Below are 25,417 nucleotides of genomic sequence, written 5' to 3'. Positions count from 1 at the left end.
GACGAGGGGGTCACCCAGTAGCCACGGAGCAGAAGCCAGAGGGGGCTGCACCGGCGTGCCCTATTACTCCAATAGAATTTCCTCTGTTTTTTTGCTTCAACTCTAGCAGCCAATCGAAATTATTACAATCCAAAATGAGTAAAAATGACTCTTGGATGAAAATAATGTTAACTCTGAAAAAATCATTCTCTCAATTTTCCCGTGTACATAATCCCCCAGTAATGATTAGTTAAATGTGCCTTTGCAAATCGCACGATGTTTTTGGTAGCAATCAGCAAGCTTCTGGCATACTTCTGGCTCGATATTTGACCACGCCTCTTGGCAGAATTGGTAGTTCATTTAAATTGGTTGGTTTCCTGGTACCGACCCAGCTTTAAAGTGTAGCCCACAGATTTTCAACATATAGGACTTGGTTTGAAGTGAAGTTGAATAATCTGGAGGTAGTACGCCTTCTTCATTTTTCCATACACTGTGTGCAGTGTTTGCTAGCAAAACAGCCCCACAGCATGATGCTACCACCACCATGCTTGACAGCTAGTGCAGTGTTCTTAGGTTTCCTTGCCTTTACTCCTCAATCTTTGTCTCCTCTGATCATAAAACCTTCATCCAGGAGGAGTTTAGTTTATGCATGTGGGCAGCTGCAAATTTCATTCAAGCTTAAAGGACCCTCTCAGTGTATATCTTCACTAGGGACAGTGACAGTCGTTCCAGCAGTTTCCAGTTCCTGGGTTGTTCCTGAACATCTAGAGCAGGGGTCCCCAATCTCAGTCCACGAGGGCCGGTGTCCTGTAGGTTTTAGATCTCACCCTGGGTCAACACACCTGAATCACATGATTAGCTCATTACCAGGCCTCTGGAGAACTTCAAGACATGTTGAGAAGGTAATTTACCCATTTAAATCAGCTGTGATGGATCAAGGACACATCTAAAACCTGCAGAGACACCGGCCCTCGTGGACTGAGATTGGGGACCCCTGATCTAGAAGAAATTGATTAATTGGGTCTTCTTCCAGCCCTTGGTAAAGTTGCGACACATCTGAATAACTTTTATTTATGTACTTACACATGTATAATTGTTTGATCTGATGGCCTTATAATCTGCATTTGTTTAGAAATGGCTTGTCACCATTCCCAGCTGATCAGCCATTAAATTAGCATATGTGCTCCTTCTGGGGGTCCTTATTAAGAGAAAGCCTCTATCCAGCCATCAATTTTTTGACGCTTACCCAGGTCACCAGTTAGAAGTCTCTAACCCAAAGATGTGGAGACCGCCGTCTCCCACACAGAACTCCTCCAGCTGTCCTGGGTACACCCCCCGGGCCTCCTCCCATGCCCCCACAACACCTCACCTAGGAGCAATAGTTTCAACAATCCTTCTGTAAGATTTCTGAGCACACAGATGCTCTGAGTGGAATAAAACTATACTTTGAAAGCAACATCTGATCTGTGTCCCTTTTAGAGCCACAAGTCTCTTATTTGATGCTGTGTTTTGTTGTCAGAGTAAATAAAAACAGTAAAGAATTGTACTAAAAATTTTATTTGTTGTTCATCTGTACAATGACCAAAAGAACCCAAAAATACAAACAGGTGGTTAAATTACTCTCACGCTTACAAACTCGAGCAAGTCTAAAGATGTGTTTTTAAAAAAGCAAAATGACAGACAGTTATCTAACAGGAATTACGATGGCATCGGTGCTCTCGGAGGAGCCCGTGGGGGGACACCTGGGGGCCTCGGTGGCATCGGAGGTCCTCTCTGGAAGCCAAAGGGAGGTGGTCGAGGAGGACCGGCACCATAGCCAGGTGGAGGCATGGGAGGAGGAGGCCCTCTCATGCCTGGAGGGACAGGAGGGCCTGAGAGAGAGAGAGAGAGAACAAGTGGTCACAGTCTGATAAAACCGCTGTAAAACTCTACGAAGAGCCGGGGTTCACACCAGAAACCTTCTTGCTGTGACGCAACAGTGCTAACCGCTGCCTTGCCATGCCGCCCAACATGATGTTACACCTTATTCAGTTTCCTTCCCATGTCCTTTCTTATGAAAATGGCTTCCTGGGTATCAGAGCCCAGATTTTGTGCCACAGCCGGCTGATGTAACAGCAGTGATACATTTTTTTAAGGCTTGGCTCACAAATTTTAGTAGGGTACCTTCACAGGCATCAGCATGAGTCAATGAACATGTGAATGCTTTCCAAATCATCTTACAGCTCAAATGTTTATTTTTTTATGTTAAATTATCTATATGTTTCATCAACACCAGGGCAACCTGAGCGCAAGACAGCAAAACCATTTTCAATGCATAATATCAGCTGTGTTCCAGAGAGAACCCTTCAATGATTCTTTCACAGGGAAATGTTGCTTTGAATGACTTTTCCTCTTATTTTGGTGCTCAGAGAAACTTTTATTAGACAACAAAGACTGGAGGAGATGCCACAGCGCTTACCTGTGGGAGGTCCATACGGTGCTCTGGGAGGCATGCCCATAGGTGGGGGTGGAGGCATGCTGGGGGGCGGCGGTGCCCGTGGGTTTGATCCTGGTGGAGCAGGAGGTGGAGGCACCATGCCAGGAGGAGCAGGAGGAGGCATGGGCATCTGAGGCATACCTGCATGGCAGCAACAAAGCAAGCTCAAGCTTAACATTTGTCCACATGGACCAAACTGGTAAGAGTGAAACTGCAGGTATATTTAAATACGCCAAACACGGGTAATCTATAACTGACAGCTTCATACAGGCTCATATGTACAAGAACCACACAAAAAGCATGTAAATATACATATCTAAACTTTTACAACGCACTACTGCATTACTTTCCACAAGGAATGAATATGGAAACACATTGAAAGCATAAATGTAGCCTTACCTGGATGCATACCGCCAGGACCGAACGGTGGTGGTCCGGGTGGAGGTCCACCACCACCCTGCGGGCCTGGTGTCACAGCTACTGGTGGTATGGCCATAGCAGGAGGCATTGATGGAGGTATCGATCCAGGTGGAGGAACAGGAGGGAAAGCACCAGGAGGTGGCAAGCCTGCACGCAAACAGGTTGCATTTGCAAAGTGAGTCTCATATTTCACATTTGAGCAGAGCAATGTGACTTATAATGATCTACCCATGGTAGCTAATGTAATATCTATGAAGAACTTCATTAAAGGACCAATTTGTCAGCTGTCATGTTCACTTTACTCCACACACTGATCAAGATTAGTTAGATTAAAAATAATCTCTTTATCACCTACTGATAAAAGAGGCATCATCCAGAGCAACACAGACACACTTCCTACATCATCTTAATGCTCATGATGGAAACTCATCTACTCCCATGACAGCCTGTAATCTATAACAATTAATCACATACTGCTGCTGTTTAGAGATTATCCCGAGAAGAACAAAAGGAAGCACAACAACATAACTGCATATCACCGACATATCACCTGCTAATTACTCATAATTTATTACTCTTAGAACAAAATGGTCACAATAACTGAGTGTACAGGAAGCATGAGCAGCAGGTATAACGCCCTGTCTATTTCCAAACAGGATCTGTTCAACAATTGGATTGTGTGTGTGCAAAAGAAGGCAAACTCACGCTTTCCTAAATTAAGTTTAACTGACGCCATTTGTACTTTAATCGATAGTTTAACAGAGTAATATAATTAACTGCCATGAATAACGAGCCCAAGATGGGGCTGGCTTTTTAACAGCAATTCTAAGATAATCATTCAAGCACTGCATCGTTCTCTTAGACAGACAAAACTATTTAGAATATATCATCACAGCCCACTGGACAAACTCTGTGTAATAGATACTGCTTTTTTAATTTAATGTCCAATCATAGAGATGTAAAGTAAACTACAGGAAGTTCTCTGTGAGCATAATGTGAAAAGAGATTAAAACTCATGAGGAACAAATTTTATTCTTAGACCACTTCAGGTTGATTACTTCTTGTTCCTGCTCCTGGAAGTAGGTCAAGTTGTACCAGAAACCCAAATTCATCTTGTAAGCTAATCACTTAAAATCACCACCTATTGACTTCTTATTAATGGAAACAAGATTTTTCCACATTACCTGATGAACGGTGCCTGAAATGTTGTGTAACACCCCGCAGTAAAACAACTTCCATTTGCTCTTACCTGGAATGGCCATCGCAGCTCCCAGTGTGGTCAGGACCGGCGTTGGAGCCGTTGGCGGTGGAGGAGCATCTGCAAACAGCTGGTGAGGCCTGTCTGCCTGGGAGAGTGGATTCTGAGCGGCCAGGAGTCGCTCTGCGGCTGAGCCGTGACGCTCTCCTTTGGAATCTTTCTTGAAGGCGTACGACACTGTGATGGGCCTGTTGCAGAGGTACTGGCCGTTCATGGCCTCAATGGCAGCATCGGATGCATCGAAGCTGGCAAAATTGATGAAAGCATAACCCTTCGAGTTGCCGGTGTCTGGGTCTCTCATGATCTTTGGCGTCTGGAGGATCACACCAAAGGCACTGAACGTGTCGTAGAGCAGTTTCTCATCAATCTCTGGGTCCAGGTTACCGATGAAGATGTTAGCACCGACATCCAGGTTTTTGTTGTGTGCAGAAGCTTTATTAACCCTGATCGGTTTGCCATAGAGCTTTATCATATTCATGATTTTGATGGCATAGTCAGCATCCTCTTCACTGAGGAACTCCACAAAGCCATAGCCTGAGAAAATAGCAAAAACAGTTAGCTGAGCTTGTTTTTGGTGATCCTCAAAACACGTGCCAAAAAGGTGATCTGATTATTTACCTTGATGTTGGCCTGTGACTCTGTCTTTGGGCATGTGTGTGTTGACCACAGGACCAGCCTGCAGGAAAAGCTCCCATAGTAACGGCTCAGACACTTTCTCATCCAAACCACCAACATATACAGTGGCATCTGAAACATGAAGAGAGAATAAACCTCATAATGATCAGTGCATCATCACAGGTCATCAATCTCTTTTTTGTGGACACATGTAAAAGTCAATAGAGATACTTCAAGAATAGAAAAAAATATCTAATATTTGGAAATAAATTACTTAATCAGTGAGATCCAGTCCTTTGTGTCCTTTGGAAGCCTTGCTAATATAATACAGCTGGAAGATGTGTACAGATAACTATGCGTTTTGAAACTACCGGATAAAAGATTTTAAAATTAGATACTTGCTTTTTCTTAAAGTTTCTTTATTGCCTCTCACACTCTCCTCATATTTAATATACGTGTACAATATTTATTATGCAAACTCAAACGTTTAGTGTTTACATCTAAAATACCGGTATCTAAAATCCTATATACCCACATCAAGAAACAGTCCCCGTCTAAAATCAGCACGATAAGAAACAAAGAAGTTTAATATGTTTAACTTGACCGCCGAGTGAAGCTACAAGCTATGTTGTTAGCTTCCTCGGCTACTTGTAGTTGTTGGTCAACTAGACGTTAAGTCTGCTGCTAATTTGCTCGCAACAATCACACTTCAAAACAACCCCAAACCAACGCTGAACTCTGGCTTATATATAAGTGACAAGTAAAAGGATGAAAAAGTCTGAATGAAAAGCAAAAACAGCGACATGCTAAGCTAGCGACAACTCAATGTTTCCATGTGATCCGCCGGTTGTTTATCACAAACTGCTGTCTAAACGAGGCAGTCAGTAAGTAAATCTGAGCCGGTTCCGGTGAAATGTACCAGCACTTTTATGAATGAGGAGTGCAAATAAACAAAACAAGAGTTTAATGATGAGTTTACCTTGGTTTCTTTCTGAAATTGGTCCCGCTGCCATGTTGAATGACCAACGCAGGGGGAGCGATGCACAATGAAACCCCGCCTCTTCCGATGCTGTGTAGCGGAAGTATAAAATAAAAATTTAATTTAATTTAATTTAATTTAATTTAATTTAATTTAATTTAATTTAATTTAATTTAATTTAATTTAATTTAATTTAATTTTTCTGGTATGATATTAAATGTCGGATTTTAAAGAACATAATGTGAAAAACGAGTTCATTCCAGCTTGAATTGAATTTTTTTTATTTTTGTTTTAATTGCTTCTGGACACAATTTACCAAACAAAAGTGTAAAAATTGACAATATTGTAAATGCAATGGATTTCCTTATTACTGAAACAACTAGTTTCACGTTTCAATAAGACATAACTAGAGAAAAAATCCAATCAACTTATTATTTTATTTTATTTTATTTTTATTTAATAATAACAAACATAATTAATTTGTTTCTCAAACATAGTCCAGGTACTGAGTAGCTGATTTGTGGGTAGGTAGTCAGTGGGGTTGTAGTACTGTGTGCAGCCAGCACACAGTAAGGTAGCATTTCCTTGATGGCAGTATGGACAACTGTCTGGATCCCCTGCGATCCTCTTGGCTCTAAGTCTGCATCATTTCATTTATATGTCACCCAGATTTAGGAGATTGAACTCGATGGTTCTCTTGATTTAAAACAACCCCCCTGAGAACCAAGCAACCTAGACAAGAGTTTCAAGTCCTTTGATCATCTGAGGTAATAGAGGCAATTAGTCTATTACAGTTGTTTTTACTTTGATAACTTTTGTGGGCTCTGAAAAAGGAAAAATAAATTCACCAGTATTGCTCTGTAATGTTAATTGTGTTTGGTTTTGATCAGAAACAGTGCTACGATGCTTAATTTAGACTGTAGGTGGGATATATCTGTTATGCCTTCTGGTGGCATTTGCAAGTTATTGCATAATTAAAAAAAAATATGTCTTTTTATTAATTTGGAATTTTAAATTATTACCATATTGTGTGTGTGTGAAAACAAGTGGCTCGACACAGTGCCATTTGTAACAGCAAATTTATTACATATACATATAAATCTACTAAAAGTATAAACATGGAATACAAAATGTTCATAGAAAATACAAACAGTAAGGACCTCGAGAAACACTCTTATAAAACAATACTGTATAGAATATGAAACATATAAAACCAGAACTTAATCAACACATCATGCATCAAAGCAAAAAAAAATGAAAAAACAAAACAAAACAAAACAAAAACATGCAGAGCCAAAACTGTTTTTTAGGAAACAAATAGCAAAAAACAAACATACGGTTCAAAAAACCTTCAATAATATTGATAACAAAGAAAGATCAAAGGCATTTTTTACAGAAGGAGCCTTGAGATTAATGGCTTGTGGCTATAAAAACAAACAAACCAAAAAACCAACCCAGATGTTGAGCATCTAAATTGAAACAAACTGCCTCAGCCTCCTTCCTGTTAAGCTGTTCATTAAAACACTGCTTGAGATTTCCTCATTAATCACATTTCCTCATTAATCTTAATTGAGTCAAAGAAGGATAAAATCACTGAAAGTGTTTCTGCATATGAAATCCTGGGAATCTGTTTAGTACCAAGTTTAAAATTTACTGATTTGAAATTTACACATTTGAAAAAGAGAAAATATTAACCAGGACATATAAAGTTGACTTTTTCAGTCAATTTTAAATTTGCATTATTCATTAAAGAGAACTGCAAAGTCAGCATTTTTATATTTGCGCCACACACATATGCTGCAAAGTGGGCACAAAAAAAGAAAACAAAAACAAAACCAGTATATAATGTTTATAAATTTATACCAAAGGTAATAACATTAAATACATCCTTCACAATCTAACGGCATGTAACATATTGAGGAAATGATTTGATAAAAACACTCTGCAGGTACTGGAAGTATTACCCAGCACAGACGCCACTTCAGACTGTAATTAAAAGATGGACGTAGCCACCATGTCATCGCCCACTGGTTTGGAAGCCTTGCATTTGGCATTCTGGACTTTTTTGATACCAGACATAACAAACAAGTGGTGAGAAACTGGGACTGTTGTGGAGGGCCGGATCAATAAGCTTATGAAGAGTGAAAAATGAATACTGAGCAGAAAGTAGTTCAGCTTATTGATCCGGCCCTCCACAACAGTCCCAGTCTAGCACACACCGTATTTTATCATAGTCAACACCAGCTCATAATATACCAACAGACATCATGCTGTGTGTTAAAAGGGACTTTTAAAAGGGACCACAATGACATAAGGAAAGTATTGACTGAGGTCAGTCCTTCCAGAGAAGTTGACAATTATAAAGAATGCAGGTTGAAGGCACTTTTGCACTGGCTTCACTTTTCAGACTACGGAAGCTTGTTTGCTGGAAAAACAATTTTAAAAATCGCCATCCGTAACTTGAAATTTCAAGTTTGGCAGAGCTAGCTAAATTTCAACCTATCAGAAAGCTCTGTGAAGGTAGATCAGTTCCTTGTCATGAGCTGTCTAACATTTCGACATGAACACGTTGATTCCACACCTTTTATCCATTTCTGCAAAGAGGCATTCAACGTTTGCTATACCTTGGTAGCTCACAAGCTTCTGTATTAGACAGAGAAGCTATGTCCATCTTTTATATACAGTCTGTGATTCAGACCAATGACGTAACATTGGTCAGATTTTGTTACCTTTGGGGCTGAGTGTGGGAACTTGTTTACATCCCTTTTCAGTCTTTATGCTAATCTATGGTGAGGCGGCTTTATTAAGCTTCATATTAACCAGACCGCCCTGCGTGTAACGTCAATCAAATTCTCACAGTAAATTTCCCTCAACTATTCTTTGTAACAGTAAGAAATTAACTACATGTGTAAAGATGACTGTTCAAACATTGCTAGCTACCATTTTCATAAAGGCACAAAGACTCCAGAGATGAGTTATAGAAACTTCCTGCACTTTTTCTTTATTTGTTCTTTCTTTGTATTTCGTGTAATCGGGTTCTGCTGCTCACAATCCAGCATTCAGCAGCAAGAACGAGTCCTCCTGCTGTCTGACTTTCATTACATCCAAAAGAGCCGTATCACATCAATTAAAACTTGCGTGGGGTCATTTTAATGCTGCTTGTTAAAACGCCTTTATCCCTACAACGTATAAAAATGCATTTTATAAAGACGAACAAATATAAAGTTATGACATTTACGGTAAAAAAGGGTAATAAATGCCTGTTATATTACATTTTTTTGGCATGCAGACATTACAACGCTGCCAAAACCCAATTTCTCCTTCCAGTATCTCAAAAAAAAACTTAGACCACAGAAGCTGGCACTGTTCTGACTACAATGACTCAAAACTGATGGTTCAGCTTTCAAAAAAAAAGAAAAAAAAAAGCCCAACTCATTCTCTGGCCTCCATTTTTTAACTGCTGAGACCCTGACCTACATTTAAGTCATAACAAACACTCACTTTGTTTGAACTCTACTATCTGACCAACACAATCTGCATCACAAGAGCAGATTTGTAATTTTTTTAAGTCATGTTGCTTTGCAGGTCCTTTTTGCCGATAGCGCATTAAAATGATACATTCGGCTACTGTCATCGTTGCCAAGCAAGCGACGAAGCTTTAAAAAAACGCCTTTGCAACAAAAGCTGAAGTAAAACGGCATAGTGGTGGTTTAATATTTGATCTTTTTTTTAAACCTGAGCTGCTGTCAGAGCATCAATTACCTGCTGACATGTTTCTTCTTTTGCAAATTACCCACAAATTATTATTACATGAGTCAATAAGTGTATTTCTGTGCTTACTGGAAGTCTAGTATTATTTGAGGCTGCTTCCCATAAAAAACCTGTAGGAGCAGGTTGCACATCCATTACAGAAAACCGGTGATATTAGCTGGGATCTTTTATCCCCTTCATTCATATCTTGCTGAGTGGGTGACCTCTGTTCCTGTGCTTTATTCATGAACAAACACAGGCTTCTTGCGTCATCAATTTTGGCATCTTCCCATTCCGAATACTACAACCAACCAAAACAAACCGAAGCCGAGAAGAAACACACGAGCTACACCTCATTAGCGTTTGGTCTGATGGGTCATTTTATGCCCCGTACATTCACTGATCCATAAAGGCTTTGTCTCCATAGGTCTACTTTGAGTAAGTACAGTATGAAATAATGAAAACAAAACATGTAAATCCCAGTCACATTGAATGCCGAGCACTTTTACAGGCATCTAGAAAAAAAAAAAGCACTGTTATCCTGTAATTACTAGGCACAAAGAGGTAACGGGCTATAGCGGCTAGTATTTGTTTTATGGACAAGATGTGCATACTGTAAGTCAAGGCTTGATTACCTGGTACGCGAAACGAAACAAAACCTAAAACGTTCTGAGAAGTCACCTATGAAGTGATCAATACTGTTACCAGGAATCCTACGGAGTGCGAAGGCATGTTTCCATATCGGACGGTTGGTTTAGTGTGATGGCAGAGTGGCGGTGTTGGCTGCACTGAGCTGACCCACAGCTAACATGAGGATGTCCTTCTTCTCTTTGTAAAAACGCAGTTCTCTGCCCGCCAGCCTGGCGTCCTCTAGTTCCCGCTCTGTCGTGGCCAGCTCCTGCGCAATGGTGCCCGCTACGCTCTGTTCTCGGTTCACCCAGTCGGCGGCCATCTGAGTGCGCATGTCATCATCCAGAGCCCGATGGGAGTAGTGAGCCAGCACCTCCTGCAAGTTCAGCCAGAAAGTCATAAAGAGTCAGAAGATGTGATAGTGGGAAACAGCATTCCCAATCAGATATTCCTCCAGCATCAGATTCTGATGCTGAACTTAATAAGACTTCATCACTGTCTATAAACAAACCAGCCAAGAGGGTAAATGTTAAGTAATAAGACATAAAATTTAAAATTATGTCTGATGGCAAGTACTGTGGTACAGTGTCTTCCTCCACCCCTCAATTCTTTATATTTTCGGGGAAATGTGAACTCGGCGCAGTAAACATGCACAGAAATACAGTATATATAAGACAAAAACAGAGTTGTACAATCCTAACAAGGTTGAAAGTCAACATTTGGACCACCTTTATTCTTATTTGTCCTCTAGGCTTCTTGAAAAACATGAAAAGCTCTATTTTGGATGTTCACCATCTTTAGATGATCCCACACTGCTACAATAATGTTGAAATCCGTCCTGTGGGGAGGCCAATCCATGGCCCTGATAGTGCTCTGCTGTGTGTTTTTCTATGCAGGTATGCTTTTACTGCACTGGCTCATTCATTGTCACGCTGTCATGCATTCATAATTCCATCATTTTTGACAAGATCTCCATCACCACTGGCTAAAATGCTGCCCCAAACCATGACAGAGCCTCCGCCATATTTCACAGATGGCTGTAGGCACTCTGTTGTATCTGTCTCCTGACCTCCTCTGTACATACTGATGACAATTTAAACCAAAAATTTCAAATTTAGATTAATCGCTCCATCAAAAAAAACCCTTTGGATCCTTAATATAAAGAAATGAATGGTGGCTCAAGACTTTTGCACAGTGTTCCAGTGGTAAATGCTCATATTAAGAATGACCATAGTTTAAAATGAAGAGAGATCAACGTATGTGCAGACAGTTTTTTCTACTCTTGGCTCTGTATGATGCAAAAAGAGCTTTTAAATTAGAAGAAAAATGCAAAGAATTCATTTTTATGATCATATCATGAACAAAGCTCCGACTACACCGCCCCTCCTTTTAAGGCAGCTTCATGTGGCTGCCTTAAAAGGAGGGAGACCCTAACTGGAACTACAACAGCAAGTTTCAGAGGATGGACTAAGGGGCTGCACAAAACTCCAATTTGAGATAAATGGGGATTATTTTGAAACTTAAGATTGACTGAGTCTTAACACACATATTTGAGGAGGCACATTCTTTGTTTTTGCTCTTTTTTTTACTCAATGCTCACGGTGAGAAAGATAACTACAAATTTATCTAGAACAGCCATGTCACAGAGAAAAAGCCCTGCTAAACGCTGATCGGCCACAACATTAAAACCACCAGTCAGATTTTGTGTTGGTCACCAAAACAGCTGTGGCCCATCTGGGCGTGGACGCAGGACCTCTTTGAGAGTGTTTTGGTATCTGGCACTGAGACGCTGGATGCGGATCGTTTTGGATATGTGGGTTGCTGGGTGGGGCCTCGATTGATTGAATCTGTCCTGACTCTTACAGAGTGAAAGGAATAGGAATTTGGGCTCTTCATTATGCTCCTTGAGCTGTTCCTGAGCAAGTTTTGCATTTGGTGAGGAGCTAAGATGGGTTTTTTTGCATGCAAAGAAACAGCAGGACATTGCACTGTGGAGATAATCTCTTTCTTTTTCACTTCACCTCTCAGTGGGTTTAATGTAACTGATTTCTGGAAAATTTGTTCATTAAAAATAAATAAATAAATGTAGCTGAAAAACGTTACTATATCCGTATAATAGAAGGCATTTGTTGGGTTTACCTGTCGGGAACATTGTCGTTCTCTCATGGCTTTGAGGCTTCCGTTCCAGTGCAGCAGCTGGAACACAGTCATCAGCTCCTGGAAGACAAACACAGCCGAGACCAAGACTAAGAGACCAGTAATTCAACACTGTGGGGCCAAACTAACTACATATTATCACTTTTGGATGAACATTTACACATAAAACTGCTACTTTTATGAAGACGTGTTCTATATGTAGCTACTTCCATACAGGCTCTGGGCTCATCTTGCATAAGTTTTTTTTTTTTTTTTTTTTAGAAAGCTGCTTAAAACACGCACCTGAAACTCCAGCATGGACTTTCCTTTATTGGACTCGAGCATGAAGCGAAACGCCCCGATCCCTGTGTTGGGGTTGTCGGCCTCTTCTCTGTTTCCCTGTGAGCATAGACAAGCACTTAAAGTCAAGTCAGCCACAGTTTGAGCTCACATAGTCAATGCTACTTACTCATATGTCCCTACAGATATTTGGCACATATTTGTGAGTTTGGGAGTCAGTCCAATGCAGTGTAATTTTCCTTCATTTTCTTTTGAGAAGCATCAGCTATTTGTATCCATAGCATACACTTTCATAATATTTACTATATGTAAAAAAAAGCATGCGTATGATGCCAACAACTGAGCAAAATTAACCTAATACATCATGTTTTTGGAAGCGCGTTAAAATCAACCGTGCTGCTTGACTGACAGTCGTACAAACACAACTTTGAGTTCTCGGCAGTTCTTTTTTTAAACTTACATTAAAGGAGGCCAACGCCTCGTTCACGCTCTTCTCAATGAAGTCGTCTGTAATCCGACGCGAGGGATGTTCGTTAAAAACGGAGTTCATCAGGGCGATTTTGGCGGCGCTGCGTCTCGCCTCTGCCTTTGTGGGACAGAACTGTCAAACAGCAAAGAGAGCATGTATCAGTGGACAGATAAACAGTCAAAAGGCCAACGACAACCCGGCCGGTCTTTAAATGACTCTTTGTGGCTTTGAGCTTGCATCCATATTTGGTCTTGTGGTTTTAGGAACGCTTGCAACAGAATAACCAAACCACAACACATTCACTGACGTTCAACCAAAGACAATGGCGTGTTTTTACAGTAATGTGCAAAAAAAGTCTTGAGCCACTCCTCGTTTTGTTATATGTTGATGGGAAAGCGGAAAGGAAAATCAGAGTTAATGACCTCGAAAGTCAATCCTCGGTATGACTACCTTTATTCTTGAACACAGCCTGAGCTCGCTTTGGCAGCTTTCTTGTCATTTCTTTAAGTAGTCTTCTGGAATAGTTCTCCAGGGTTCTCAAAGGAAATTCAAATCTCTGCTTTGGATGTTGGCTGCCTTTTTGTTCTGTTTTATGTCAAGATGATCCCAATAATGTTAATGTCCGGGCACTGGGGAGCCCAATCCATGACTGATAGTGGTCAGTTGTAGTGCTGAAAAGTGAAGTTGTTGCCAATCAGATCCTTTTCAGAAGGTGTTGCATGTTGAATTAAAATCTGATGGCACTTTTCTGTGTTCACAAGTCCGTCAGTTCTTCAAAATCCCCAAAACCACTGACTGAAATGGAACCTCAAACCATGGCAGAGCCTCCACCTTGTTTTACAGATGACTGTAGATGCTCACTGTTGGATCTTTAACCCAGATCTTGTGTAATTTGGCATAACTCAGCCTTCCTTAAGAATGACTCCTTGACAGCAACCCGTCCACAGAGAAATTTCCGATGAGGCTACAATGAACAGTAGATGGATCAGCTGAAGGTCCAGATGCATCTTTCAGGTCCTGTCAGGTCTTTTTTGGATTCTTTTCTATTTCTTAAGGAATTGACTTTCCAATACAGTTCGTCTGATGTAGATAGTTTTTAGGCCACTTCTTTTGTCAAGGCGTTATGCCAAGTTTTCAGCCAATAGATCTTTGGGAATCACCTCGTTAATATAAAAATATAACTTCACATCTGTCAAACTGTGTTATTGTTGGCATTTTTACAGACTCGGCTAAAGAAAATTGGACAAATGATGTGTTTTTGTGGCAGGATGCAAGCAACAAAGTAGTTAAAGATACACTTTAAAGTTGGTTCTCTGCAGAGTTGTCTGTTACATGTAGACACAACACTGGTTCATCCCTCCTGTCAGGTCTTTGCTAGTTTTTTTTTAAGGACGTGACCTTCACATACTGTTCATATGCTCTAGATAGTTTTTTAGGCCTCCCGCTTCTTTTTTTGTCCTCCACTTGTCCAATTTCCTCAAATTCTCTAAGGACACACTGCACCATCGAGACGTATATGAAGTTTTCCAGTAATAGCTCTTTGGAAATCACACATATATACAAGTTTATGCCTGTCAAACTGTGATAGCTTTCGCATTTTTCATACTCAACTAAAGAAATGTGTTCTTGTGACAGGCAGCAGTTTAAAATTGTTAGATGTCTGTTATGTGCAGACACACATAAAAAAACATTCCTTTGAAACAGAGTAAAAAAGCAGCCAATGTCCAAGCCCACTTTAAAAATTCCAAGAAAGTCCGGCTCCTTTGGAAGCAAAGTATAAAGAAATGAGTTGTGGCTCAAGACTTTCGCACCGTACCGCATATTTCATAATAATCATGCTAACAGAAAGCAGACACTGCACCTGGAAACTTCCAAAGCAGCTGCCGCCTGGAAGGCTAACATAGCAAACATAAGGAGGGCTGTTGGATGGGACCATTTCATAAACAACGAGGGCTCCGTTCCTCAGGTCGGCTCCTCTGGTCAGCTTCATCTGCCAAAATTCCTGCAAAGCCTCCACCACGTTCACTGCAGGACACACAGATAAAAGAAGCCCTGTTACGTCACACTAATACAAACCATTAGTGCAGTTTACATGTTTTGGTCTGTAGCCATTAGGCGAGCTCTGCGACATCCTCTCTAAACAAAGATGGAAAGGTGCAGGGGAAGGTCGTCTCCAGGATGCCACAGGGTTTTCCGGAAAGATTTTAGGTGGCTGCCCAGAGGAAATTCTGCATCACCTCAGAGGAGAAGCTTGGAGAAAAACACTCGACTCTGGCCCTCACACGAGAGAACCGAGTTCATGTCATCCACAAGGAAACAAAAACAACAATGGAAAGCTGCAAACTCTGCAACTGAGTCATAAATGATTACTTGGGTTTGGGGTCTGTTGGGAAATATGTGTGCAGCCAACATGATTTGAACGAAGTTACCGCCTGAATCTTGCTCTTATACGAGTCTGGAGGCCAGGCCGCTGTGTCGAACATTAAAAACAAAATATTAAAGCTTCTGTCAACAAACTACAAGCCATATTTTCCATACTATAGAGCCATGAAGGACAATCCAAATCATTTTTTAAACACGCGCACGGCTCTCTTGCTTTTACTCGGTGACACAGTTTTTATCACAAGTTTTAAAATGTTTTAGATACTCTAAATATTTTGGTTGTTTTCCATCAGGGAGGCGTCTGATCTCTCCTAAGCTCGCTCTGCAGGATGACAGATAATGCGTCCAAAGACACAGCCAGAATTGTAAAGAACCATCTTCAGTGTCAAGACGAACAAGGAGAGGCGCAACAGATGGTCAGGCCCCCACGGAGCCCTGATCTCAAAGTAAAGTCAGTCTGGGATTACATAAAGAGAGAGCCTAAAGAAACAGAAAAAGCCTAAATCTGCTCATTAATGTGGGCAAGAGTTGGTGCTACTTTAAAGACAGGGTTTTTTTTGTGTGTTTAATGCTTTTTACATGAAGTTAAAAACAATTTCTTGTACAAATACAGTTTTTTGTACTTCCACTGCAGCTTTTGTCCAGAATCTACTCTATTTTAAAGTCTGGGTGTGTTACGAGATACTGGATTTGCATTGCGGGTCTGCAGCCTGTAGTGCAGCAACTGGGGCTAACAAACCAATTCAGGATTGTGACAGTGGTTTAATAAGGCCTCTTGGTCTGTTTTTATCCATTTCTGAGGATTTCCTCCATAACAAAAGTGCAAAGAGACAGGAAACTCTCTGAGATATTGAAGGATGTAATGTGAAGCTGATCCAAACTACAGTCAAAGAACATCCTGCAACTCCACTTGAAGGTCCAACAAAATCTTTTCCAGAGGTGTATTTGCACACATGCCCCCCCTTTTTTCTTATGGTACTCCTTTAAATACACTTAATAGGCCTTTTTGAAACTGCAACTTAATCGCTGCTTGAAAGCAAACGTATAGGAAAGCCTAATTACATCATCTCGTGTGTGTTTTATTGCCAAAAGTCTTCAAAAAATGCAGCCAATAATTGTGTTAAGAAGCCTAAATGGCATGCAGGGGGAAGAGGCTGTTAGTTAGGGACACATGGGGACCATCTTTTGGAAATAAATCCTATTAGCATGGGACAGGCACACATGTTAGCATTACTTAAGCTTTTGGTCTAATGATAGTTTGAGGCATGCCTCAAACTCTGACAGAAATCAGTCAATTACTTTAAATTACACTGCATTTTTCAAGTAATTATTACTAATGATGTGCAGTTTGCGTTTAATATAAAGTATATAAAGCCTTATTTTTCTTATCAGGCCCACTGCTCTTTCATTTTTCAAGGTTATTAACGATTTCCACAGTGTCTATTCTTGTTATTTGCCGTGTAACTGCTAATTTACGAACAATAGTGTATTGTTCGTAAATGCAATTCCCTGCAGCCCCTGGATGTTAATCCTGTGATGGAGTGACTGGAGCGAATATCAAAGGAAACTTCACGGTAACATTGCATCAGGTGCAAATGACCACTGGTGTGTTTACACACCGGAGATAAAGGTGGAAATTACAGGAGTTTGTTCTAAGTATGGTGGAGGTTTTTTGTGCCTTCCTTCCAAACAAATGGCGCAGCTGAAAGTGGTTTCCAGCTCTCCAAAAGTCCCCTCCCCAGCTACAGCCTGAAGCAGTATGACACGCGTTAACGCCGCTATTTCCAGGACAGTGTCAGCACCGGACATTACCTCTGCCGTAACCCTGCGTGTGTTTGGCGAAGCTGCGAACCACAGCCTCCACCGCCTCCTTCAGCACGGCCGGGTTCCCCGGGTTACAGTGACCGCTAGCCCCCGGCCCCAGCCCCGCTCCCATTCCGCCGTACAGGCTGTGGAGCTGCAGCGGAGGCGGCGGGGGAGGAGGCCCGGAGGACGCCGCCAGAGAGGCCGGAGAGGACAGCAACGGCGCGATGGGGACCGTAACCCCGGGCCGGAGAGAGGAGCGGAGGGTCCCGGTCGCTCCCGAACTGAATCCGATGCCCGGCTGTAGCCGCTGATGGCGGACACTGTCCGGGATAACGTTGGATTCCATTGTCCCGACGTAACGTCTACGGAGTCCCGGCTCTGAAGCAAATCTGTAGCGAGGAGCCCGACGGCTTGAGCTGAAAAAGTATGCTTTGAGAGCTGAATGAGCGAAGTACGGCAGGGTTTTTCTCAGTCACAGCCTGTAAGCGCCGAGCCGACGTTGATTCGACACATAACGGAGCTGCTGAGTCCTCACTCCCTGGATTAGACTGCGGGACTGTCAGTCAAGTGCTGCCTTCAAGGACCCCTCGTATTCTGTTACTTCTACACTGTAAATGCATTTACAGTTAGGCTGCACACGTTTTCTAACGTGTGTTTGTAAACTGGTATTCTTTTTATTTTATTGCTCCTGTTCATTGTTACACAGACTGTGTTTTTAATGGGCTAATTTCCTTTTTTTTTTTCCCCCACCTGTGTTTGCTTGTTCTTGTGGAGTATTTCCTCATCTTAGCTGAGGATCCAAGGATGCAGGAAGCTTTACTTCCCGGGATAGTAATAACACACTGACCTTAAGTTGTTATAATATTATCTTTGCATTCAGCTACATGTGTAAAAAAAAAAAAAAGTTAAATAAAAGAAAAAAAACTGGACATTTGAAGAAAAAAATTAAAGCTAATTAAAGCGGTTTTGTAAACTTGAAAAGCTACCTAAAGTTGAATAAAAATAGAGAAAATGTTAGTAGTTCTTCTTTTTGTTAATTTGATAAAATTAAATTAAAATAAAACAAAAAGACTAATAGATGTGGCTCAGGTGATCGAGCAGGTCGTCTACGGTTTGTGGTTCGACTCCTGCTGTTTGTATGCCTCAGTATCCTTGGGCAACTGTGGTGAGAATTCCAATGTTTTCCGGAGGACGTGAAGGCAACAGTGGAAAATCAGAAAATGTCAAGCCAAGAAATCTGAGCCTCCTCTGTTCTCCTCTGGCTCCAACAGAGAACAACTACAGTGCGGGTTTACAGCTCCAACTCTCCTGAAGCATGTGATTAAAACTTGGATCAAACTAAGTCGATAAGAGGTGGAAAAAAAATGATGATCTTACTTTGAAATACTGAAACATAATGCAACTTTGTACTACCTTAACTCTGAGCTGGAGTGGGGGTGAGACCACCAACCTAGAGCAGAACAAAGACTTGAAGAGGAAATGGGACCTCCTCTTGTGCCTCCTAAATATTTTTTAGGACTTTGTGGGTCTTGTGTCATTTTTCATTCTTTCTGCGGTATGGGACGAGGCCAGAGAAGTCCAAAGGAGGAACTAGTCCTCTCTCTCTTTTTTTTGTTAAACTGAATCTGCATTAAGTCAAAGATTGAACCTCATCTGTTTCCACTAAAAAGCACATTTTAAACAAATTAGAGCCCAGTGAGAAACTGGAAATCGCACAAAGGACAAGAAAAAATGTCAGAAAGAGTGTTTACTACAGAGTTTGCAAACAGCTGAAGGATTTCTGCAGATGCACACTTTATAACTGTGAATGAGTGTGTGCCTCACTAGTGCATGCTTTTATTTCCTGACCCCAGTTCATAACGTCAAGGTCCATGGCTTATGTTCACTTCCTCTGACATTTTTCCATTGATCCTGTTCTCCAGTTTTCTAATGGGATCCTGTCTCAGCATGGACTGAACTCCATGATGGATACAACTTTAATGATGGTTTCAAGATTAGGTCCAAGCAAAGCTGCTACGGGTGATTCTCTGACCTAAATACTGAGCATTCTCAGTCTTTTCAGTTTGTCTCATTGTTTGCCATATTATAATTATCATCATTTACGGACATCCTAAACATGTCCTGTTCCCTCTAAAGAGACCTGTGAAATTTCTGGTTTTAGAAACACACCGTGGACATACAGGAAATTTAAGTAACTTCTGAAACAAGCTGTTTTAGCATCTCTCACTTTCTTCTGATTGGCTGCCACTCATAAACAGAGGGTTTAAGCAGCAGGTTGGTAGGGCTTCTGTGCTTACAACTGTGCATCTGATGATTATAGACATCACACAGAGACAAGAATAAAAAAAGAAACTGGCAGAAAATGAGTGTTTACAGCTGTCAGAGCCAATCCCTGTAATGGACTGGCAACTTGTTTATTTCAGTATCTATCTACACTTGCATTTCAAGCCATTATACATTTAAATTTTTGTGATTATGGCTTGTAGTAGCTCATGAAAATCAGAAATCTGGTAGCGCAAACTAGTAGAAGAGTTATTAGAATGTATTTAATTTTGTTTTGGTTGATACAGTGCAGCTACAAAGTATCCACAGCACTTCACTTGTTCCACATTTTGTCATGTTACAACTTTATTCCAATGTGGGTTAAATTCATTTCTCACCTCAAAATTTTTGCACACAATACCCAATAATGAATAATGAGTAAAAAAGTATGCTTAAAATTCTTGAAACTTTATTGAAAATAAAGAACAAAAATTTAACATGTACATAAGTATTCACAGCCTTTGTCAGACTTGAAGTGAAGTGTATCCTGTTTCCACTGATCATCTGTCAGATGTTTCTATAGCTTAATTGGAGTCCGCCTGTGGTGATTTCAGTTGATTGGACATGATTTGGAAAGGCACACACTTGAGGTCCCATAGTTGACAGTTGACAGTCAGCGCACAAACCAAGCCATGAAGTCCAACAAAATATCTTTAGATCTCGGAGACAGGATTGTATCGAGGCGCAGATCTGGGGAAGGGTACAAAAAAATTCTGCAGGATTGTAAGTCCCAATGAAGTGGACTACTCCATCACCCATAAATGGAAGAAATTTGGAGCCAACAGGTCTCTTCTTAGAGCTAGCTAACCAAGAACCTGACGGTTACATTGACAGAGCTCCAGCTGCTCTGTGGTGAGAGGAGAACCATAGGGCCATCATTTCTCCAGCACTTCATTAATCAGGCCTGTATGGTAGAACGGCCAGACGGAAGCCACTCCTCAGTAACAGGCACATTACAGCCTGTCTGGAGTTTGTCATAAGGCACCTGAAGGAATCTCACACCACGAGAAACAAAACCCTCTGGTCTAATGAAACAAAGATTGAACTCTTTGGCCTGAATACCAAGGAAACCAGGCATCGCTCATCACCTGGCCAATACCATCCCTACAGTAAAGCATGGTGGTGGCACCATCATGCTGTGGGGACAGTTTTCAACAGGGGGGACTGGGAGACTAGTCAGGGTCGAGAGAAAGATGAATGCAGCAATGTAAATAGACATCCTTTATGATAAACTGCTCCAGAGCACTCTGGACCTCAGACTGAGACGAAGGTTCATCTTCCAACAGGACAATGACCCTAAGCACACAGCCAAGATAACAAAGGAGTGCCTTCAGACCACTCTGCGAATGTCCTTGAGTATTCAAGCCAGATCCCACACTTGAACCTAATTGAACAGCTCAGTGCACAGATGTCTTCAGAAAAAGAGCTACAGCTGTTGTATTCCTAATATCAAGCTGCTCTTGAGCTAGAGACAAAGTCAGAAGTGGGCAAAGAAGAAAAAAGAAGTAGACTGTTGCTCAGTGGTCCAAAGTCCTCTTCAGGTGAAAGTAAATTTTGCATTTCGTTTGGAAGTCAAAGTCCTGGAGTCTGGAAGGCGAGTGGAATGCCACAGAATCCAATGTGTTTGAAGTCCAGGGTGAAGTTTCTGCAGGCTGTGATGAGTTGGCATGCCATGTCATCTGCTGCTGTTGGAGGTGGTTAGCTCACTGTGTTTTATCCAGTCCAGAGTCAATGCAGCGTCCACTGAAAGATTTTAGAGCACTTCATGCTTCCATCTGTGGATAGGCTTTATGGAGATGCAGGTTTCCTGTTCCAGCAGGACTAAGTACTGGCCCACGGTAACAAAACTTCACCGAATGTTTTTCTCACCGTGTTATTACCGACGACTCGCCTAATCTGAACCTCACAGGGAGTCTGGGGGAAACATGAAAACAGCCTGGGCTCAGCGGCGCCAAAACCCGATCACCTCCGTGTTACACCACACTGATGCAGTAATTCTTGCTAACAGAGCCACAGTCAAGTACTAAGTATATAAATTAACTGGATGAAATGAAATATTCTAACAATCTGAGACACTGGATTTCTGTTTTTCATGAGCTATAAGCCATAATAAGCACAATTAAAACAAAAAACTTCATATGTTTCACTTTAGATATAATGACTATAACATAAATAAAAGTTTTCCTTTCAGGCATAACTTAACAGCATTAAGATGCGCTTGTATATAGCTCTTCCATGATCAGGTACAACATTTAAAAAGTTGATAGCAGTGCATCAGTTTTGTCTATTTTAATATAAGAGGACAGCTTAGTACATGATTCACTTTAGCAGCAGCTGCTTTACTGAATGTTATTACAGCCATGAGTACGTTAGCGCTGCTTTCCCGCTGAGTTGAGCGCTTAATGCAATCAATCATTTTTATGGATGAGCAAGAGCCTCAGGGGGTCAAAGCTTAAAGGAAAGACAGAATCAGGACACTTTTTCTTTTTTCATGCTGACATCTTTTCGAGTAAATGCCCCCATTGTTCACGTCGTAGCTCTGCTGAACTACTTTCGCTACTTATTCCTGCTGCACACACTTTAATGTCAAGTGATGCATCCTCACGTCGATTGCATACCACAAAGCAGATGGTTCTGTGTCCTGAGCACTTTTTAGAGACGTAAACAGCTTAAGCCAATAGGACAGTGCAGGCCTGGACACAGAGAATAAATGCTGGGTTGCAAACATGGTGCATGTTTCCACATCTGGTTTTGATCAAAGCTTTACGGTCATAATCTCATTTTTAAAACTCTACTGCAGACTTTTCCCACCAGATGAATAGAGGCTCACAAGACATTTGTACAAGGTTTATTAAACAGCTCATGTTGTTTATGCTCCCTGCTCACATATTTCTATCCAAACACATGTATGAGATTGTTTATTACTGGCTGGGGTGGGAAGCAGTCGGGAATTAATCATTTTACAGCAACTATAAAGATGGATTGGAGGCAATAACACCCTGCTGGATGTAAGCCAAAGGTAGAAGGTTTACATTCACATGAATGAGTGTAATCCATAACAGTGCTTCCTAAAGAACAACTGAATGAGGCAGCTTTGAAATATTTTTTTTCCACTTAATAAAAAAAATGTTCTGCTTAGTAATTAATTAGACTAATTAAAGATAAACAAATTCAAAAAGGGTGATATTTTGTGTTATACGGCATGAATTTAGTATGCTAACATTTGGTGTTATTTTACTTTGCAGGTACTGTTATGGTCAAAAGTTCCTACATCCACTCATCATGGGCACAAATTTCATGGTAATTTTAGCTTTTGGTGATTTATTGAACTGTCCTTTATCCGGGGTGGAATGATTGTACAGCGTAAATCTTTGATGACTTTAAAAGACAATGGCTGAGGTGTTACTTAATTCACTTTGGATCTTCTCCAATCCACATGGGGTCGAAAGTATAAATACAGACTCAAAAGTGTTTATAATTGGTTAGATGTCCCTCAGCAAGATGCACATCAGCCAGATGGTTTTGGTAGGCATGAGCAAGCTTCTGGTATAGTTCTGGCTGAATACTCGACCACTCTTCTTGGCAGAAAAGTTAATTTAAATTTGTTGGTTTCCTGGTATGAAACCATCTTTGAAGTGTAGTACACAAAGTTTCAATAGGGTTGAGGTTTAGGCTTTGGGAAGACCATTCCTGAAGCTTAATGTTAGCCGGCTTTATCCATTCCAAAACCAGTTTTGATGTGTTTGGGATCATTGCTCTGTTGTAAAAGCCAACTGTGTCCAAGTTACAGCTGTTGATTTGAGGGGAAGTTGAAGAGTAGTCCTCCTCCATCATTATTCTTTGTGCAATGTAACAGTACTGGTAACAAAACAAGCCCAAAGCATGATGCTACCACCAACATGCCTGACAGTTGGTATAGTTCGATGTTCTTAGGTTTCAAAGCTTTACCTTAACTCTTCCAAACATACCTCTTGTCATTGTGGACAAATAGCACAATCTTTGTCTCATCTAACCATAAAGCTTTCCTCCAGAAAGCATCTGGCTCGTCCATGTGGGCTGCAGCAAATTTTAGTTGAGGTTAAAGGTGTTGATTTTATGGCAGGGGCTTCTTATTTGGTCAGCAATCTCTCAGTCCATGGAGACTTAAAACTGGCAGCAGTTCATGACAAGCTTGAGCCTTAGTAGTTCCTGGGTTGTTCCAGAACACCTTAACCAATTTCCTCTCATTTGAGGGTGACAGTATGACTGTTCTCCAAACCTTGTCAGAGTGGTGACAAATTCAAATAACTTGTATTTATGTAGAAGTCTTTGTACTAATGATCTTGGAATCTGAAATTGTTTAGAAATGGCATGAAGAGACCTTCCCAACTAGTGTAAATCTACAATTCCCTTTCTTAGATCACTGAGTTCCTGAAAACAGGAGCACAACACTGCCATCAAGCCTATGATAATCTGTTGCAATATATGTTGATGCTAATGTCACCAAAAGTTCTCTCAGAGATGGCCTTGGTGTCGTAATGCTGACGCTGTTAGTTATGATTAAGTGTTTTCTTCAGTCAGCGTGATAAGATGCACAATCATGTGCTTACTGAGTTCCTTGGACTTTCCCATTGTTGTGGTTATAAGTTTATCCAAAGACCTTGCAATTGAACGTTTTTATGATGTCAAAAAGAAACTACCAGTTGATCTCTAATGAAAGGTTAATAGGCCTTGCCCTGTAAAGTTAAAAGCCCCAAATTACAATAACGTCCATGCCCATGATCAGTGTTTCAGTGGATGTGAAGCCAAAAAGTAACTCAGACCGCCATTCTTCTTACTGGCCACCAGGGGGCGATAGCTGTGACAACAAAAAAAACCCAAAACAAATTCCAGTCCTGAAGAAGTCTGAGAGAAACTAGCTCTCAAACATGATCTCCGTTAATATGTTGCTGTTGACTTTATGGTTTCTGGGACTAATTTTAATATTATAAAATATTAGGACATTTAAAAAACAAAAAAGAAGCTTTTTTCAGAGAGCAGAATTATTCAGACATTACGGTTTCACAGTAAGACCTGCCCCTTGATCATTACATCCAGTTTTGAAACACCAATGACAAAATGACTCATCATAAGGCTTCAAAACGGGACTAAATTAACTAATGGATGACATCACGACAGCTGCATCCATCTTTTATACCACCTATGCTTCTTAAAAGGCAAAGCTATATTAAGTTATTTCACCCATTGTCACCAGGTCACCTCTAGTTGTTTCCTGTAACTGTTTTACTTTTCAAAGATGAACATAAGATAACAAAACCTGGCAGAGAGTAGAAACTTGTGCTTCAGTATGTGTCTTACATATTACTACACCATGGATTTTCATTAGTTCTTCAGCTGCTTTAGTTTGGTGCCATGCCAGTCCAAAAATCCTAGAAAGGCTCCTGGCTTAGGGAACTATAGAAATAGAATATACAAATGGCAAGATTTTTGATTTAACCTCTGTGAACCACACATGGATTTATTGAATTTATCCAATAAAATAATTCGATCTGGACCAAAGTGGTCTGTCTTTCTTTAAAGAACTCCATAGTTTACCAAAGAGTCCAGTGCTTTGTACACACACTGAAGAACACATCAATAAACTAATAAGTCATAAGAACTTAGTTTACTCGATATACTCCTGAGCTTTCACAATGTGTGACAAGCACATCTTACTGAGAACTGAACACAGAAGCACAACACTGACATCAACCCTGATTTTACAATTACATTCTATCATATCTGTTAAAGATGATGTCACCAAAAGTTCTCCCAACCTCACTGGCCTCACTGTGGTAACCTTGATACTGTTCTTGATGATTAAATATTTTGCCTAATCAGCATGATAAGAGCCACACTCATGTTGGACAGTCAGCA

At 40.8% G+C, this 25,417-nt stretch overlaps 2 protein-coding genes across 2 annotated transcripts; both read right to left on the bottom strand.

The window, feature by feature from the left end:
* Window positions 1-1,518: 1,518 nt before the first annotated feature.
* sf3b4 (splicing factor 3b, subunit 4) lies at window positions 1,519-5,814 on the bottom strand. Its single transcript, XM_031742671.2, has 6 exons — window positions 5,728-5,814; window positions 4,752-4,880; window positions 4,125-4,667; window positions 2,855-3,022; window positions 2,438-2,596; window positions 1,519-1,850 (listed from the first exon to the last, which is right to left on the bottom strand). The coding sequence occupies exons 1-6, from the start codon at window positions 5,759-5,761 to the stop codon at window positions 1,678-1,680; spliced, it is 1,206 nt and encodes a 401-aa protein (XP_031598531.2). The 5' UTR covers window positions 5,762-5,814; the 3' UTR covers window positions 1,519-1,677.
* A 982-nt stretch (window positions 5,815-6,796) lies between these two features.
* lix1l (limb and CNS expressed 1 like) lies at window positions 6,797-18,094 on the bottom strand. Its single transcript, XM_031742661.2, has 6 exons — window positions 17,207-18,094; window positions 14,874-15,037; window positions 13,004-13,144; window positions 12,547-12,642; window positions 12,247-12,324; window positions 6,797-10,483 (listed from the first exon to the last, which is right to left on the bottom strand). The coding sequence occupies exons 1-6, from the start codon at window positions 17,544-17,546 to the stop codon at window positions 10,232-10,234; spliced, it is 1,071 nt and encodes a 356-aa protein (XP_031598521.1). The 5' UTR covers window positions 17,547-18,094; the 3' UTR covers window positions 6,797-10,231.
* Window positions 18,095-25,417: the final 7,323 nt, after the last annotated feature.

The sequence above is a fragment of the Oreochromis aureus genome, linkage group 22 (genome assembly GCF_013358895.1).
Source record: "Oreochromis aureus strain Israel breed Guangdong linkage group 22, ZZ_aureus, whole genome shotgun sequence".
Lineage (NCBI taxonomy): Eukaryota > Metazoa > Chordata > Actinopteri > Cichliformes > Cichlidae > Oreochromis > Oreochromis aureus.
This window is presented reverse-complemented; position numbering and strand designations above follow the sequence as displayed.